This window comes from Anser brachyrhynchus (genome assembly GCF_964034855.1).
Source record: "Anser brachyrhynchus genome assembly, chromosome: 18".
Taxonomy (NCBI): domain Eukaryota; kingdom Metazoa; phylum Chordata; class Aves; order Anseriformes; family Anatidae; genus Anser; species Anser brachyrhynchus.
In genome coordinates this window covers 11,869,944-11,883,293 of record NC_137711.1, presented here as the reverse complement: position 1 = coordinate 11,883,293, position 13,350 = coordinate 11,869,944, and the positions used below count along the sequence as shown (strand labels likewise).

Genomic DNA, 13,350 nt, shown 5'->3' with positions numbered 1-13,350 from the left:
CCCTCTTTGAAGCATCCAGTGCTATGGGACATTTCACTGACTTTGCAGTACAGCCTTTTAGATGGATAGTGAATCACGGCTTGCCAATGTAAAATTAAAGGAGGCCAATTTTAAAATAAAATCTTATAGGCTTGAGCGACAAAATTTTACAACATGTAATAATGTCTTGCTTCTTCACTCTGCTATTTCTTGGCATAATGATGAAATGCAATAAATAAATACATAAAAATAATGACTCTTCCAGACCTTGTAGCTTTTGTTTTAATAGATGCTATTTAAGTACACACAGAAATAAAGATATCTACCTTTCAAACGCTGGTTACAAAGGTTGGGAAGGCTGCCAAGAAAATGGCCTTTTATTTTTCCCCAATAGATATCAAAAAGGAAACAATTTATATGTTGAAATTGCCTTTATTTTTGAATCCATAAATATTTGTTACTGACAAAAGTGGAAAAATCCTTAAGACTCTAAATTTTACTAAACTGATAATATTTTTGTTTACAGTACATACAGAATGTGCTTTTACAGGTAAGTATAACAACAAGAATAATACGGAGAAAAACAGTCAAATACTGCTCATCTTGAAGCTTGTTTAATGGTTAACCAAGAGTCTGTGCAAAGTTACAGATACAAATGTACTTCCTCTTCAGTACTACTGTATAATAAACATGGAATCCATAAACTGGGCTAAAGCACAAAAATATCCACTTAACCCCTCTTAGGAAATATTGTCCCCCAAACTAAAAATATTACAGTAAGAAGTGTCTTTCTCAGAGCCAAGAAATTCTTGCTACAAAAATGTCTAGCAGGTTTACAGATGGAAGGCTGGGAGTGGATACGAAGCACATGGGCGGAGGGTGGGGATGGGGCGACGCGCGTCTCCTCCGGCGGAGACCTCCTGTACGTCACGGGTCGTGGTGGAGACGCGGGACGTCGCCTCGCTCGCTGCTGAGATTTCACTTCCAGATTTATTCCCACATGTTCACAGCATGGGTCTGACTCTCCCCTTGCCCCCAGCAGGTGAAGCGTAGGTTGGTTTTCCCAGCTGGGATTTGGGCTCGGTGAGGGCACCTTCTTGCAGCCTTGAACCAGCTAAGAGAGGCTGGGAACGACACCTTCTACCATCCACTTATGGACACACAACACGGAAGCGGTTGTTCTCTAAGAAACAACCCCAGCACAGGCTTATTGCTAACAACACATTTTATGAAAATATTTAAGCCCCCTTCTCACATATTTCCCCTTACTAACTTTTACTCAACTGAAATACACCTGATCATGAAATCTGTATGTGTTAAATATATTTCAGCAGAGTCCCTCCTTCTGGACCAAGCACTAAATTTGAAACAAACCTAAGACAAGCTACTTCTCCATCACATGAACTGCAGATGGCAAATTGATCACAAATTAGAACACTTACTTCAAATACAATTAAAGTTACCCTGTTTCACGATGGTTTTGTTTGTTGTGGAAGATGAAGAAATCTTCCCAGCTACCAGGAACTACCTATCTCTTACAAAAAACTTGATGCCAGGCTCTTGCAGACTTCTGGTGGGAAAGCTTCTGATAGACACAAGAACAGAAATACACATGCAGGAAGCCCAGATGCATGGGATTAGCTTTGCAGCCGGCCAGGTTAGCAAAACAGTAAGCAGAAATTAAATCTAGGCCAGGAAAGGAGGGCTTATTTCCAAGTAATTGTTTCTTCCACCCACCCACCCACCCCCATCCCCAAGTAACAGAGCATTGTTTATAAAAGGAACATTAAAACATTGAAAAATATTTCATTTTTCCTTAAAACACAATTCACTGTCATTAGAAGTCTTTTACGACAAAATTTCTGTTCCATGTGGTGATCTGCATGGTTCATTAAAAATAGTTTTCCACATTTCAAAGACTGAGTCAATAAATTTTGGAAGCTTAAATTGGTACAGGGTCATTTGGAACCTGATGACTGCATTTTACAGTATGTATATGTATATATATATGCGTATTTATATGTATACATATATACATACGTGTATCTGTATTAATGAGATAATTGTATAAAACCCAGTGCAGCTCACTATTAGGTGTTGCTGCTTGGGGAATGCAAATAATTATGAGTTTGTAGGAAATAATATAAACTTTTCTACATCACCCTCCCCCAGTCCCTGCACATGCACTCTGGGAACTGGATGCTCCACAGATGTGTGTTTCCACCTGTGAGTTGGAGAAAAAGACAGATCAATTCTTCATAGTATATTAGGTTAATCAAGGCAGATTATATTTTACTGTACAGAGGAATGTGACTGCTTGCTGCTTTCCTCCTGAGTGCAGAATGAGATGGTGACTCAGACAAGAGGAGAAGAAAGCAGAAAAGTCACAGTGCAGGTAACAGCATCCTTAAGAGCTGCTGCCTGCCAGTGGGACCATGACCAGAAGGAAAGCAGTGGGAAGTCTGGGGAGCTGCATCCCCCTACCCAGCACTCTCTTTCCAGGTAGACACTGGATTGCAACACATCAGACATGATGTGGCAGGACAATGGTGAAAAACAATAATAAAAACGCTTTGCTCTTCTACAGTGTCTGTTGTGAGAGGGTCTCAAAGCACTTTATAGACATTATGGAATGAACCCTCATAATGTCTCTGCGGAATAGGGAAGTGTTGCTGTTATCATCACGTGTTGACTACAGAAAACAGAAGTGCTAGGGACTAGACTGTGGACCTTGACTTCCAGTCCTGGCCCAAGGGTCCTTTCAGCGACAAACTGTCACAATGAGGAATAAGTTAAAAATGATGTAAGAACACCTCTGTGTGCTAAAATGCTACACCTCTAGATAGCAATACATTCCAGCACACAGGTCAAGCCATGGGAACACACAGTGCCCAGAAACAAATTGCAGCCATCCAGGCCATGGTGCCTTCTCAAAGAAATTGCTGAAAATTTTGCGTGGTGGTGACAGAGTCCCTGAAGAGATTTGGCCTATAAATGTTTTTTTATGGTTCTCATGGGACACATCTGCTTGAAACTGTTGTGTGGGTGGAAGAGGTGAGGAAACAGGGCCAAGATTTCTTTGGAGGATTATTGCCTGATAGGAAAAGTTATCAGAGGGCCTGTGATGTTGGTCAGAATAAGAGAAGGCTCTGAGGTCAAATGGCCTGGAGCACAGCATAGCATCTGCACGGGCTACTTGAGTGAAAATTTTCCGTATTTGCATCTGGTCCAGCAGCTTCTTAGCTCACAAACTGAACATTTAGACAAGGACTAGAGCTTGAGACATACAGCTATGGAAGTGGAAAGAGAGGAGTGTTCACCTACCCGTGGCCTCACATGGTCACTCTGCTCCTCTGGCCCTGCCACCTCAGCTCCTGGAGAGCTTAGATTGGACTCTCCTCTCCCACAGTGTTCACATTTCCCTGCTTGCAGAGAAGACCCTGGCTTTGTCTGGCCCAAAAATGACTGGAAAGGCCCCAGAATCTCAGCAGGGACTGCCTCCCCATCAGCCATGTGCATTTTTTTCTTCAAATCAGTCACGAATTTCACACTGCAGGAAAATCACCAAGGGCAATGTTTTCACAGGGATTTGCATTCTGTGAAGAAATACCCAGTGACTGAGCTGAGGAGCTTGAAGGAAGTTGGGGAGAGGAGTGTCCATCAAAGGAAAGGTCAGGAGATGAGGTGTGAGCCTTTTCTCTCTTGTCCCTCCCATGCTATTGACCTTCTACCCTGATCCATAGACAATTTTGTCTGTTGCCCAGAACAGTTTTGCCCAAGGCTGCACGTTATTGACCATCTGGACCATGGAGACACTTATTTGTTCCTTCCCAACTCAGTTTCCGTCAAACAAAGCCCCAGTACTTCTCTCAGATGGATTCTATTCTGAACACAGTCTCCATCAGGTGGGGCAGAAGAAAGTCCATGAACTAGGAGCAGCAACCCCAGGAAGGTGTGGGAAGGAGAAGGGCCTCGGATCCCTTTTGAAAACGGCAGCACAGTGAAAGTCAGCTTGGCTCCCCCTCTGTGGCCTCTCTAAATTCCACCTGGAGTAGACAGCATACTCCTCCTGCCTACCCTGCACCAGGAGATCCAGGTGCTCCATCATCAGCTGCCACGTGAGCGTCAAATTCACAACAACCCACAATCCTTGTATGTAGTATTGAGCTGGGAACAGCATTAAGGCCAGGATGTGGGAGGTATTTGAGGGGAGGAGAACAGAGCTAATTTAAATGGATTTTAGTAAAGAGTCAAGTGGGGAATGTGGGTAAGTAGGATGTGAAAAGTACCATATGGGAACGTGTTTGCAACCTAAAGTCAGTCATCTTTTCACCCTGAGGAGGGAGCATGCCTGTCATTTGGGTTGGGTGCGGGGGTTTGTGCGTGTGGTACATGTGGTGGTGCTTTGAGTTCACACCAAGGACAGCGAGTGTTGGATAGCGTCCGGCACTACTGCAGTTACAGCACTGGGTCTGGGGGGCCTTCAGAACCTCTGAGATCCTTTCCTGGCCAAAGAAGTGCGTTCTAGTGTGAGTTGGTTCCACAGAATTTGATAGGAGCAAAAAATGAGAAGAAAATAAATAAATAAATAAATAAATAAATAAATAAATCAGATCTCAAGCTGTCTAGAAAGCCAGAGATAAAACCCTCACAAATTCTGGACCCATGAGTCTATTTTTTAAAGGTTTTACAAATATACAGTATCTAATTACCATTATATCAGATATACAACATGCCCATTTATTATAATTATGCTGGATATATAATTTATATGCATGAAATGTAACTGTCTGCATGGCTAGGATTGGGACTCAGTGGAATTGGAATTTGGAAGGTTTCTTTTCTGGGCCATTACCTAGTAAGACAATCACAGAAAATTACCGGCCTGCTTTTCGGTAGACAGACACCCTCAGCTTTGTGTTTCTGCTAAGGGATAGAAAGAGATTTGCTACATACAGAGTTCTAGGTTGCAACTGAGAGGAGGAAATATGTCTAGAAACAGGGGAACTGGGCCAGTGGAAAATACTTTCAGGAAAAGAAACTCTTGTTGAGAAACCCAGGCTCACTGAAAACCATAATAGCCTTTCCTGGCAGGAGTTTTCGTGGAGTCAGGGCTTCCCCCAGTACAGGTCAGCAGCGTGAAGCTGAACAAATTCTGGTGCTGTAGGCTCAGCAGTGGCAAGAAGCTGAAGGAAGAGAGAACCTGTTCCCCCTTCCTATTTACACGTTGGAGACACTGAGATACTAGAATGAGTGGAGAAAGGGTCTAACAAGCATTTCAGTATATTTGTGCTTATTGAACACATCAACCCCACTACTTCCTACACTGAGAGAGCAGGCGATTTGTAGGCACTAGTATATTTTTATCTTATGAGTATATTTAATATAAACTAAATTGTTATTTCTCAGCCAGGCTATTCTCGTACCTAGATCTGCCAGTCCCCTAGCAAAGTCTTCCCTTGAATTTGCTCCAAGGGTGAGGAAGACCAGATGGATGGGTGCTGGCTGATACCAAGCTGTCTGGAGGTGACCCCCAGCAGCCAGAAGCTTACCTACTTGCTACTGAAAGGTCAACCATGATGGCTGGCATGAGGGATGAGAACAGGGCCCCTTCCTGCCAGGATGGGGTGCTGCATTTTCTCCTCCCCATCACAGGCTGCGTGAGACTGGTTCTGCTTGTAGCAATTGAAAAGTCCTAAATCGATAAAAATAATCAGATAAAGCAGGTGAGCCCTTGAAAGGAGCCATCTACTACTATGGCTTTCTTTGACAGAAACTGATGCATGTCAGGAAATTTCCTCCATTATCCCTCACTAACTTCAGTTTGGTTGGGTTCTCCTTATGTCATCAATGCAGGGGTGGCTTTAAAAACAACAATGTGGGTGGGACTGTCAGAGAAGTCTTTTCAGACACTGAGTTATTAGAGGTTATCTTGGCCTATAAGGCCACTGCAGTATGGGGTGCGGTGGCCACCCCGGTCCTTACTGAATATCTACAATGCTCGAGGTCATGATATCAAACAGTCACCTCTGTTTTGCTCGCTGTGCGGTAGTGATGGTGGTGTCCTGGAATATAATGCAGTTGTTCTACCGTGTTGTGCCGTCGGGAGGCAAATGCTTGGCGCTTGGCGGAAGTTGGGTTCATACCTAAGGTATTGTACAAGTTATTTGAGGCACTGGGATGGGAGTGCATTTTTGTCATCCTGTAGCGATCCAAGACAGGTGTGGAAACGAAGACGTCTGTGTGTGACAATGCCCGCGACATCGACTGCTCGGGGTATCCCGACCGCTCCGGGGAGAGGAGGGGGTCTTGGGAGTGGAGGCGCTCCGCGGACAGAAGCTGTTCGTCTGAGAGGATCCGTTCATAGGACATGCTAAACTCCTCGGGCATGATCCTCTCAGGGGACAGCACCCTGTCCTGGGACATGGCCCTGATGGGACGGCGGGGCCTCTCCCTGTGGTTGGTCTGCTGAGACATTTTGATGACGTTGATAGGGAGTGTGCCCCGGGCTGCCAGGTCAGGCAGGTGTCTCCTCCTCATGTAATACTCATCAGCCTCTTTGTCAGCTGTGGGAAAAGAAAGGGAACAGTTAGAAATGTCAGAGCCATGTCCCACAGGCTGTGTGCTTCACACAGCCATGGAGAAGCCTCCTAATGACACCTGAGGACTGTCTCCAGCAGCTGGACCTGAGCATGGACATCCACATCAGGGTGCTGCCTGTTGGAGAGGCACCAGCCCTGCATGGGTTGTGTGGCCATGGGCTTATGGCAGACAGAGACAGCTCCAATTGCATGGAGACAGATGCAATTCCCTGTGTGATGCATCACACCTTCCCGCACCATGACACAACAGACTCCATGCGCTGCTGAGTACAGACCATGGTACCACACGATTTACACAAACAGCAAGTCATGGTGAAGTTATCCAACATCACCTTCGCAATACAAAGGAAGCATAGGGAAGGTGAGCTGGGGCAGCCAAGTTCCCCATTTGGGGAAACCCATGCCTCATTTCTGGCCTCAGATGTAGATGTGCTGTGGCATCCCTAAGTGATGTCGTCTCATTTTAAATGTCTGTTTTTAATTATAAAAAAGTAGCTGTGGTGGGCTCTCTCTGAGACATTGAATCATCTGTCTGAGATTTTATTTTCCAGTTTTCCAGATATTTTGTCTGATATTGTAGAATTTATCTCATGGAAAGTTTCTTGCTCATTTTGCTTCTTCTCTGTCTTAAACTATCTGTTTGTTACTCAGGAACTCAGCACACAGACACAGACACACAGCATCATCTTTTTGGATTTCAAACATACGAGGATGTCATCTGTTGCAGATACTTCCCAACATACCACTTTAATCCCAGAGCAGACGGAATGACCTGACTCAAGCAACTTGCAATTTGAAGATGAAGAAAAAAAAAAAAACAACCCAACTTTCTGGTAAAACTAATTGATGTTCATATGCCATAAGCATATAAGATATATAAGATTAATCAACAGTCGCTGGGCTTCAAAGCCAGTGCAGCTTGTGGACTGCTACGATGTGCCTGTGACTGCAGAGGTGTAAAGCACAGAGCACCAGTCCCTTACCAGACGTACACTGTCATTAAGTGAAAAAGCCCCACACTGGCCTCCATGGGCTGGGGGATGGAGGTGTGTTTAATGCCCTGTGCTCAGAATCTGTATGTGCTTTTCTACTCCATTTCTTTTTCTAAGATATTTCCTTGATGTGTCCATCTCCCATCCTTTCTGTCTTATCAGGGACTTCAGGAAACCCCAGAGTGAGACTCATGCCAGACATGTGGCAGGCAGCCTTCCTCTCCTTAGAGAAGACAACAAAACCCCAGCTGGCGTGCAGGAAGGGGCTTCCCCACACAAAGGTAAAGTGAAATTCTCCACCTTACAGAGAGAGCAAGGTCTCTTGCAGAGTGACCTAATGGGAGCTGCGTATCACAGGGACTACAGAGTTGAGAACACACATCATCCAATATGCCCTTTCCTTATCAATCTCGAGCCAAGTGTTGATGGGCAAAGACCTCATCTCCTATAGGCCACACACAGTTCCTGGGACCGGTCATAAAATTCCTTTGCAAAGTCTTTTGCCTATAAGATAAATACAATAAAGATACATCATAAAGATAATAAAAAAGAACCCCTTTTCTCAGCTTCAGTATTTCGCTCCATTGATGTAGGTGATGTAAGCTGGGAAAGTATCAGATGGAGGAGGAGGAAAAAATTACGTGTGGCATTTCTGAGGATGCTCAGGTGATAAAAATTGCAAAGCTCTGCTGCAGGACAGTCTAGGCAACCATGGGGTGTGTGAAGTAGATGATCCTCTCATGGGACAGCACCTTGTCCTGAGACATGGCTCTCATGGGATGGTGGGTCCAGACCGTGTCCTCAAACGCTTACAGTCTATGTAGACATTCAACATACCTAGTAGTTAAATAGAAATTTGGTGAGGAAATTCCTTGTTTACTCTGACACAGACATAGATCTATAGGTTTTAGACATCACATTGGATGAGGAATTGGCTGGCTGTCCCATGAGGCAGAGTTATCTGAGGAAATGCCAATGTCTTATGATACAAGATTGAGTGTTGACAACACCCCAGAAGTTAGCTCACAAGAGAATAGTTTAAAATTGGTGTCTTGAGCTCTTCAGGAGGAACTCAGAGTGCTTTAAGCAGCCTGTGCTGGATGCTCTCATGCACTGGTCTCCACCTTTCCTATCCCACATGCTCAGTGCTCTCTTTGATGCCGCCTGGCTGCCGTTACTCATGTTTCTGCAAATAGCCCAAATACCCTAGAAGATCCGTGAAGAGAATGGCTGGTCTTATCTCAGCATCCAAAAATACGAACTGAGAATGTGTGTGCTGAAGTGCATGCCCTATTAGCACCATCATTTCAGTCAAGCTCTTCTTTACAGCCTATTCATTGCCAGGGTATGAAGATTACCCAGAGCGCTCCTCTGTTGGCATGCTTGCCATGAATACGCTTTGCTCACCGGAGTATATATTGTAGAAATGAGTCGCTTTTTGCAATCAAAAACTTATTGGAGGAATCTTGTTGCAAATGTCAGACAGCAGCTCCCCTGGAATCAAATGCCTTGTGCCTTCAAAATTACCTTCTAGGAAGCCTGAGAAGGACTGGGGAATTTTGATATGGCCACAGGAATTTTAGACATTTGTTTTCTATCATGTGGCCATAGGTAGACTTGCACACACTTAATGTGCACGGACTTGATAATGATGTGTAAGGCTGGTTGCAGAGTAGGAGCTGAGCAATTAGCACTCTGGCACTTGGCCTCTGCTCTGGAAGAGAGAACTGCTGCTGGATTTGCCCAAGTGACTCTAAATAGATGTAATTAAAGCAGAGAACATCCCACATGGAGATGTGCTTGGATGCTCACACCTGGCTGTGGTAATTGCCAGCAGGAGCTAAACCGGTTTAAGTGACGTTTGCAGCAGTTTGATTCTGCTAGTGAGGTGGCAGAACCAGCTGATTAAAAGTAGTTCAAAGTTGTTCCTTGCTAATTTAGGTAAAAAATGCAGCATGGTCTACACTCTAAAAAAAAAAAAAAAAGCCAATTAGAAACATAAAAAATATCCTTTCCTTCCATATTCCATCTCTGTAAGCAGTGTAGAAGTCTCCATGGCCTTTTGCTAGCAGTGGCTAACCCATTCAGGGACCTGATTTCATTTTAAAGGTGTTCTGAGGCTCATGCAGGCTGTCTCCTTCTTTGCTGCTGAGAGACACATGTAGATGTTGGCACAGCTATTCCAGAAACATTTTCAGGTGCAGACAAACTTCACATCTCCATCTCAGAGGAATCAAAACCACAAACTCCATGCTAGCTGGCTTAAGCAGGCACCAGGCAGACATTTAACAGGCTGCTGTCTCTGAAAGGTGGTGCCAGGTGAGCAGTACTGGACCAGCGATGGAGAGCAGAGTTTGAGGAGGGGTTGGGTGCGTTGTGTCACATGAGTGCCTTCGTGCCAAGGAGGAAGCTCTGTGGCAACTTTTCTGCTGCAGTGAAGAGCAGTGAAACAAGCACAGCTCCAGGCTTCTGAGCTTCAAGGCTCCAGGTGCTTCACCCCATGGGTGGTGGTGGAACTGCTGATGTCTGGTTATGCTTGTCTGCTGAAACCAAAATGTCTCCAAGACCTGAAACCTGCTAGTCTGTTTCATCTCATCCTTGTTGCACCAGAAAGTTCACAGGGATAATGAGGTATTCATAGTGCTACCCCTTATCATTTTACCGATGCTCATGTGATAACTGACATTTTTAATTTTAGCCAAAATAAAACTGCAATCAAACAAGTTTCTCCCTCATGGATGTGCTTAAAATTCAAAAAGGTGTCCTGAGTGGATTTCTAAAGGCCAGAAATGATGAGTAGATAGAAGGAAAACACTAGTCTATTGATTAATAGTGAGTTCTCTCTCTCTTTTCTCTTTCTTTTTCTTTTTCTTTTTCTTTTTCTTTTTCTTTTTCTTTTTCTTTTTCTTTTTCTTTTTCTTTTTCTTTTTCTTTTTCTTTTTCTTTTTCTTTTTCTTTTTCTTTTTCTTTTTCTTTTTCTTTTTCTTTTTCTTTTTCTTTTTCTTTTTCTTTTTCTTTTTCTTTTTCTTTTTCTTTTTCTTTTTCTTTTTCTTTTTCTTTTTCTTTTTCTTTTTCTTTTTCTTTTTTTTCTTTTTCCTTTTCTTTTTCTTTTTCTTTTTCTTTTTCTTTTTCTTTTTCTTTTTCTTTTTCTTTTTCTTTTTCTTTTTCTTTTTCTTTTTCTTTTTCTTTTTCTTTTTCTTTTTCTTTTTCTTTTTCTTTTTCTTTTTCTTTTTTTTTCTTTTTCTTTTTCTTTTTCTTTTTCTTTTTCTTTTTCTTTTTCTTTTTCTTTTTCTTTTTCTTTTTCTTTTTCTTTTTCTTTTTCTTTTTCTTTTTCTTTTTTTTTCTTTTTCTTTTTCTTTTTCTTTTTCTTTTTCTTTTTCTTTTTCTTTTTCTTTTTCTTTTTCTTTTTCTTTTTCTTTTTCTTTTTCTTTTTCTTTTTCTTTTTCTTTTTCTTTTTCTTTTTCTTTTTCTTTTTCTTTTTCTTTTTCTTTTTCTTTTTCTTTTTCTTTTTCCTTTTCCTTTTCTTTTTCTTTTTCCTTTTCTTTTTCCTTTTCTTTCTTCCTTCTTCTTCTTCTTCTTCTTCTTCTTCAAAATCAGTATTATATTTGTAGGGCTTTACTCATGTTTTTCAAATGCTTGGAAGTGGAATTACTGGAAATTACATTTTCTAGACTTTTTTTTTTCCCCTTCCCCTTCTTTCCCCCTTTGTTAGTCTTTGGAAGATTGACCAGGGTTGGTCTCATCAAACTTCACAAATGTTTGAGTGCTTCATCTTGACTTCTTGACTTGGCTTTAGGACAAGCTGACTTGCCCAAGAGGTTTTGTTTGTTTGTTTGTTTTCGTCTCTTATTTAGAGAGAATGCCCCAAATGAGTGTTCTTCCCCATATGTCTCACCTCAATATGTCTAAGATGAGTGAGACAAACCCATCGCAGTAAGGCAGAGCAGAGCTCCTCTGACACTAATTAGGGAGATGAGTGGTGGAGTTCTGGGAAGAGAGTGTGGAAAAGCCAAGGATGGTTTTTATTCTCATGGCTGTAAGTTAGCATGACTAAAACACGTGCATGTCTGTCTGTAAGCAAGGTCATCAGAGCCATTTTTTTGCTTTTCTCAAAGGTAATTTCTCTGCTTTTCTTTCTTAGCAATTCCAGTGTACTCCCTCTTTGGACTTGTCTCTCCTGTTTCAAATGGTTTTAACAGTTTCAAGCTGCCTAGTCATTTGTGATGATTCTTCAGCCAATACCAAGTGGTTTAATATGCCTGAAAATATCAGCTTCCATTCTGAGTGACCTTTCTCACTTGTCTGGAAGCAGCTTTTCCCTGGGGTGCTGGGTAGGGCAGAATTAACATGGATGCTCTTGCTCAGCTGCATGTTCCCACACCCCATCCACCACTGCTCTTCCCCTGCACAAGACCAGCAGGGTGAGGGCAAAGCTGGCACAGAGCATCCCGTGGAGGGGCCCTGAGAGATCCTCCAGCCTGGCTCCACTGGTAGCACCTCCCCGCTGGGTCTCCAGGTGTCTGTGCCTTGAAGCAACTGTGCTTCCTTGTTGCACAAATCACCTAGATGAGTCTCCTAGACTGGGAAATACTTCATTAAGCTCTAGGCATCAAAAATCAGGCTTGTTATCCAGCAATAGGCTAGGTAAGTTTGCCAGAGCAACTCAGGAGCAAATGAGAGACTGGCACCTTCTAATGTGGATATGACTGTCCTTTACTGGTTATAGAGGTGCCTGGATGAAACAGAGAAAAGATGCCTGATTGCTGCAGGATAAAATAGGGTGAGGTAGGTCTGACCATAGCCTCGCTGAGCTCTGGCTCCTCATCTCTAGCAAGGAGATAGTAAATAAGTCTTTGTTCCTGGAGACTCCTTGATTATTCAGTTCAGATGTTCTTGGGCAGAAACTGTCTTTCACTACTTGCCTCTGCTAACTGTGGGAAAACAAGTGACCTTCAGCTGTCTGGAAAGCCTGAAGAAACCCAGACAATAAGCTGAAACACAGATTTTAAGAGTATCTTATGCATTTTGTTTGACTTAAATAGAAATATCATATTTGCTATTGAATTTTTCAGAACAATACATTTTTTTAAGCGTGAAAGGCAGTTCACTAGAAACAAATTATTTTAAATATGAAAAATTCAAATGCAATAATTCATTTGCAAAGCCCAGACTATTTTGCTGTTGTTGTTGTTCCCACAGACTTTCTGTTGTCTTTAGCTCCTACATATGCACTAAGAAAATGATGTTGTTGTCATTTTGGAAATGAAAGTCTGGCTTCTTATTTTCCTTTGGCTCTGGAGAAGACCAGATATAAGAACATGATTCAGTTATCCTAGAGGTGTTGAGTGTATGAAAGCCCAGTGGAAGCGTGGAATGCTTAGCACTTTCAGAGCTGAAAGTTTTATTTAGTTACCTAAACATATATTGTGAGGCTGTTGGTTTAGCATTTGTCAGGCTCTTTGCAAGGGGATGGACTGGTCTAGACCTGACAGTGACAGGAAAATAACTGCTCTTTCCCTTGTGTTATGCAGGGATTTCCTTCTAGGGCTGATGTTGCTGAAAAGGTAAAGACGTGAATGAACCCCACATATCTTCCATAGCCAATAGCTAGAGATGAACTCTCATATTCTTAGGTTCGTGTTGACTGCCAGGTGTACCCTGAATGGGGAAAGGGATGTAACTGCCCAGAGGGTCAGGAATGCCTCAGGAGAGGAAGATTGACTCTGTTCAGCACATTCTTGAAGGCATTTGAGCTTGGTACCTTAACACAAGCCTGT

At 42.7% G+C, this 13,350-nt stretch overlaps 1 protein-coding gene across 4 annotated transcripts in view; it reads right to left on the bottom strand.

Annotated features, from left to right (window-relative positions):
• Positions 1–247: 247 nt before the first annotated feature.
• The window catches only part of SHISA6 (shisa family member 6), a 255,720-nt gene continuing 242,617 nt past the window's right edge, over positions 248–13,350 (bottom strand). For all 4 annotated transcript variants that reach the window (XM_080560629.1, XM_080560630.1, XM_080560631.1 and 1 more), the window contains one exon: positions 248–6,545. In XM_080560629.1, coding sequence (XP_080416755.1) covers positions 5,995–6,545 — 551 coding nt within the window. In that variant the 3' untranslated portion in view covers positions 248–5,994. The remainder of the gene's footprint in view (positions 6,546–13,350) is intronic.